At 64.0% G+C, this 5,707-nt stretch overlaps 1 protein-coding gene across 1 annotated transcript in view; it reads right to left on the reverse strand.

Moving 5' to 3' along the window:
• SEZ6 (seizure related 6 homolog) overlaps positions 1-5,264 on the reverse strand; it is a 10,709-nt gene extending 5,445 nt beyond the window's left edge. Inside the window, 2 exon segments of the mRNA XM_035900563.1 lie at positions 1-268; positions 5,096-5,264. Of these exon segments, the coding sequence (XP_035756456.1) occupies positions 1-268; positions 5,096-5,264 (437 nt within the window).
• Between the last annotated feature and the right edge of the window lie 443 nt (positions 5,265-5,707).

Consider the following 5,707-nt stretch of genomic DNA (forward strand, 5'->3'; position numbering starts at 1 on the left):
GGGGGCCCGGGGGCCGGCTGGAGGGCACCAGCAGGCAGGAGGGGGCCAGGGCCAGCGGGCAGGAACGGCGCCTGGCCCAGGTAGTCCTTCTTCAGGAAGGCTTCGTGCAGCAGGTCCTCCAGCAGTGGGTGGTGGTGGAGGAGCTTCAGCGTGGGTGCCGTGCTCACGAAGCGAGCTTCTGCCTCCCGCTCCACCGGCGTGGGCAGTGCTGTTGGCTCCCCCTCAGCCTCAGCGCTCTCCCCGGCCTTCCTCGCCAGCCCGTTGAAGCCTGGGGGGAGGAGAGAGTGTGGGGTGCTGGGGACCTATGGACCAGTGCTGCATTATAGACTGATGCCACACCGGGGACCAACGCTTCGTTCTGGACCAGTGATGCGCCATGGACCAATGCTGCATCATGGACTGATGCGGCACTGGGGACTGGTGCTGCACCAGGGACCGATGCTGCATCGTGGACTGGTGATGCACCATGGACCAGCGTGGCCACCTGGGACCAAGGCTATACCAGGAACCAACCCTTGGACATGGACTGATGCTGCACCAGGGATGGATGCAGCGCTAGGGACTGGTGCTGGTACAGGGCCAAAGACCCATGCTGCACCAGGGACTGATGCTGCACCAGGGACCGACACTCCATCATGGACCAAGGCTTCGCCACGGGCCAGTGCTGCCCCAAGGACCAACGCTTCCCCGCAGACCGATGCTGCACTGCAGCCAGGATGGCAAAGAAGCACATCCACCATGTGCTGTGGGGCACTGCCACATCTCACCCTGCTATGCCCTTCACTGGGGTAGCCCAAGCAATTAAGCCCTGGCTAATTAACACACAGCTGCATCTTGTACCACCTTAAGGGTGCCCACCCCTCCCATGACCCAGCCCTGGTGGGGACAGCCCTGGGGTTGGGTGTCCCTGGTCACAGCTTGCCCCTCTCCATGGAGGTGGCCATCCTGTGCCGAGGGGCCCTTGGGACCCCACATTCCTGCGGTGCAGACATGCAGGTGATTGCCGTGACTGGCTGCACTGGGGATGTTGCTGGAGCCCGAACACTGGGACCCAGCTCCAGGCCACCAGTGCAACGAGTCTGCGAGAGCTCAGCTCCTCTCCATCCACCTGCCAGCCAGGCTGTCCCTGGGCAATGTCAATCTGCCAGGGACTCCCTCCCCTCTGATGCTCCCCACCTCCCACCCGCAGCCATGGAGACACCACCACCACCACAGTCCCATGGCCCTCCCATGCATCAGCCCCTCAACAAATCCCCAGCATGCCCAGCCCAGCTGTTTACAGCCTTTAGACCAAAAAAAAAAAAAAAAAAAAAATTTAATCAGCCCTAAGGAGCCACCCAGCACCTCTCCCCCCCCGATCTAGCACCACATGGTCCTTGCTCCTGGGGGGGCTCAGCTGCCCAGCCCCACTGTGCCCTGGCAGGGGGATGCTGTGGCGCCAGGGATGCGGGGATGCCACGGTGTGGGGCACGAGGCCATGATAGCGCATGGGCACGTCTCGCCACCATGCACAGGCGCTGATGACACGATACTGCCAATTACTGGGTAATTATACCGATCCGTAGCAGGGCAGGGCCCTGCGAAGATTAATTACTCTGTGACTGCCACTTTTAAGGGACTATTAAGAGACATTAGCTTGGGCGAGCAGTGTAGGGGAAGCTGCTGGGTGCTGCCAGCCATCCCCACCACCCTGCCACCCACCCTGTGTCCGCACCGCCCCGGGACGGTGACGATGCCCTGGGCGCAGCAGCACAGCAGGGAGGTGAGCACCCGACCACACCGACTCGGAAAGGTTCACTTGCCCCCCAGCAAGGCCAGAATTATTTTTTAATAGGATCCATTTATTAGAACATAAAAGTTAATGAGTTTATACTGAAGGGCGCCAAAATATCTTTTAGGCTTTAATAGCAGATTAGCGCTCAGGGCCGGGGCCCTGCGCTGCTTGCAAGCCACCATGGCTACCCCACTCAGCAAAGGCTGGGGCAGAGATGTTCACCCGGGCCCCCTGCACCCCTCTGCCCATGGCCTCAGCTGCCCCGGGGTGCTGGGGAGCATGGTGATCCCCACTGGGGCTGCTGGGTGAGGTCAGACCCCATGGCATGGCTCCTACAAGCAGGTCCCATCCGGGTGCTGTGGCACCCTGGGCTGGGCAGTGCCTGAGCGCCAGGTGCTGTCCTGGGCTCTGTGTGGTGCTCTGGGTACCACAGGATGCTCCTGGCACCAGGGGATGCTCCCAGCACCGGGGGATGCTTGGGACTGGGGATGATCTTGGCCCTTGGGGAATACAGGATGCTCAGGGCACCGTGGGAAGGTAGCACGTGCCCAGATGTTGCCACTTGTGCCCAGATGTTGCCACCCCTGCCCCTCGAGCACTGCAGGATTAGAGCCCCCACCTTCACAGATGTCTCTAAGCAGCTTATCTCCAGTGACCGTGCCACAGCTGCGTCCCTCCTGCGGCCCCAGGGTGACCAGGGGCTGGTGACAAGAACCCCTGCTACCCAGTACCCACCCCTCTTAGCCCTGGCACCCAGCAGGGACCCCCCAGGGCTCAGGGTGGGCACAGACCCTTGCAAAGGGGCTGTCAGGTCCCCACCACCCAGGTGCCCACTGGGCCCCTTGGCATGCGTGGCACGTGCCCACGGCTGCAGCCAGGCCAGGGTCCTAATCCCTCACATCGGCTTTGCCAGGCGGGAGTCTATTAACAGTGGCCAGGAGACGGGGAGACGCCGGACACTAATCCGGCTGCAGCGGGCGGCTGCCCCCCCGGCGGGAATCAATGCCGCCTGCTGTCGCAAATAAATAAATAAGGCAGCACACAGCCACCCGGGGAGCAGCAATCAATGCCGCGAAAGCAATAACACAGTGCCCAGCTCAGCAGACGGGACAGGGCAGGGCCCTCGGCTGCCCCAGGGGCGTCACAGCCCCAGGGCATGGTGGTGCTCCGTGCCTCAGTTTCCCCATCTGTAGGAGGGGGCTGGCGGCATGGGCAGGCAGGAGATGTGGGCAGCCGGGTCCCTGCCACAGGAGGAGGGCAGGGGTTGGGGCTCGCAGGAGTCCAGGTTTATTTTCCAATTTAAAATCCAATCTGGCTTTGCCCCCGTGGCCGGGGCTGGCAGCCATGATGAATGAGCTGTCAGGCAGCCGGCGCCACGCTCCCCCACCCACAGCCCCCACGGCCACCCCAGCGGGGACAGGAGCAGGGATGTGCCCGCTTGATGCCAGATCCCCATCTCTGTCCCCCGCCCCGCTGGCCCTGGGGATGAGGACCCCTAGCAGGGAGGGGGGCACCCTCCCGCCTGCCTCCGAGTGGGAAGGCCCCGTGGGCAGGAGCAGGCAGGGAGTGAGGATCGGTGGGCAGGTGTAGGCAGGGTGAGAGTGCAGGCAGCGCCAGGATGCACGCAGGCATGGGTGGGCGGTGTAAGAGCGCAGGCAGGGGTGGGTGGGTAGGTGCAGGCAGACAGCATGAGGGTGCAGGCGGGTGCAGGCAGGCACAGGCAGGGATGCGCAGGCAGCTCCCCACACCACCCAGCCCACACCACTGCCACACAGCCAAGTCACCAGTGCCCAGTCTGGTGAGCTGGGCACCCCACTGGTACCTATGCTGGCACCCACGTCCTGCTGCCCCATGGCCCCTCCACCCTGGCACCACCAGCGAGTCAGATGCCCGTGGCCAAGCCAGGGCTGCCAGAGCAGCCGGCGGGGGACAACCAGAGGGGCTGCCCCGGTGCCTGGGGACACCACCGACAAGCGCGGCCACCAGCCCCGGTGGCTGCCGGAGGAGCCCAGCTTTAATATTCATGGCGGTGCTGGCAGGGAAGCGTTTGACCTTGTATGTTTTGCGATTCTCCTTGAATTGAACAGTCATTTACCCGCTGACACATGTCACATGTCGCCGCAACTGGTTCCCTGGAGCATCGCGGCGGCCGAGCGCCGGCTGACATACCGAACGCTGAGCACCACCGACACCGGGCAGGCGCGAGGGCAGAGCCCGGCAGGCACCAGGGTGCCCATCCCTGGGGCTTTCCTCCCTTCCCACTCGGTGGGTGCCGTGGGGTGCTGGCAGTGCCCCCGTCCCCTCCGTGCCGCCCACAGCCCATGTAATCCCGCTTCCCCCGCTCTCCCTGAGGAGCTAATGCGTTTGTACAGCAATTTCCCTGAGTGGTGGCGGTGATAAATTACACGTCTGCTGCTATTTCGGACCCGAGCACTGGAGCCACGTTCCCCCCTCCCCGCACCGGCAGCACCCGAATCAGGCCCCCCAGTCCTGCACCAGGATGCCCTGCAGCGGAGGCCCCATCGCCAGGCAGCACCCACCTTGTGCCACCCCAGGGTGCCCACAGCATGGGCACCAGCCCCCCCACGGGGCTCCGTGCCACATCTAGGCTCCCTGGAACCCAGTATTTTCACCTCCCTGGGGCACTCAGGGTAGCAGAGGGGGCAGCCAGCCTGCAGGGCACCCCTAGGTGCTGGGGGTGCCTGCCCAGCACAGGGCAGGAGGCAGGCAGGGAGAGTGGAGCCACGCTGCCCTCCCAATTCCCCTTCCCTCCTCCCGCTGCCAGCCACAGTAATTGAAATCGGGTTGTGGGAGGCGAGTGAGAGCTGCTTGTCGGGCTCCGCGTTGGGCTGCTCAGCCATGTCATCTTCCCCGCAGACACCATTCCCTCCCAGCGGGTGGGAAGCACGGAGCATTGCCGCCTGCTCCCGCCGGAGCCAGCATCCCAGCTGCCCCCAGCGCCTGCCTTCGCTCCCCTGGGAATTCAACACGAGTATCCCCTTGCCAGCATCCCCCCCCACCCTGCCCCATCACCGGTCTTCAGGTAGGACAAACCATTCAGTTCTGGAAGCCACCAAGGGCTGATGCTACAGCCACATCCCCCTGCTCCCTGCTGCCACCCCCCAGGGCAGCTGGGGACCACCGGAGCCCACCCTGCCTGGGTATGGCCCCCACACATCGCCCAGTGCCGCCTGATCTGGCATTTCAAGCACCTCTCTCCATTTTCACAGGGTCACAGCGGCGCTCTCGTGGCTGATTAATATTTGATCCCTTCAGCACAGCTCGTTACTGCATTTAAATTATATATGTAATAACCCCCGCTGGCATGGTGAGCGTGTGGGCTGGCTCCTGCCACCTCTCCCGCAGGCAGGGGACGGAGCCCATCCCCAACCCCAGCCGACGGGACCCCCCGATGCCCCAGAAGGCGTGAGAAGCAGCACTGGGTCTCAGCGTGGGGCAGGCTGGGGGGGAGCCAGGCAGATGGAGGCATCCCCAGCTGCCTCCAGCAGGTCCAGGCAGCCCCTTTGCCCACCCCAGGATGCCCGTGGCAGGAGAGGTGCCGCTCCCCTGCCTGTCCCTGTCTCCCCAGCAGCCAGAGGAAGGGATGCTGCCGCTCCCAAGCTGCTGCCTGCGACTGGAGGGAATCCATTACCTCCCTGGTTATAGGCAGCTTTCAAAGGCAATCTTTCAATTGTGCGCATTTAAAGAATTGATTGGAGGCGAAATTATCCTCTCCTGCCGGAGCTGCCGGAGACACAACTTCATCCGCCTCCCCCGGGGCCTGCCTGTGCTCACGGGGGGCCTGGCAGCCCGGGGTCAGCCCCGGCCCCCACGCCAGCACAGGGCTACACGCCAGGAGACGCAGCCCTGGTGAGGTCCGTGCTGGTCTGGAGGTCCCACCAGCAGCGCAGGGGGGTCCCCCCACTGCTCCAC

The sequence above is a fragment of the Egretta garzetta genome, unplaced genomic scaffold, assembly GCF_000687185.1.
Source record: "Egretta garzetta isolate BGI_Z169 unplaced genomic scaffold, ASM68718v1 scaffold108, whole genome shotgun sequence".
NCBI classification, from domain to species: Eukaryota; Metazoa; Chordata; class Aves; order Pelecaniformes; family Ardeidae; genus Egretta; species Egretta garzetta.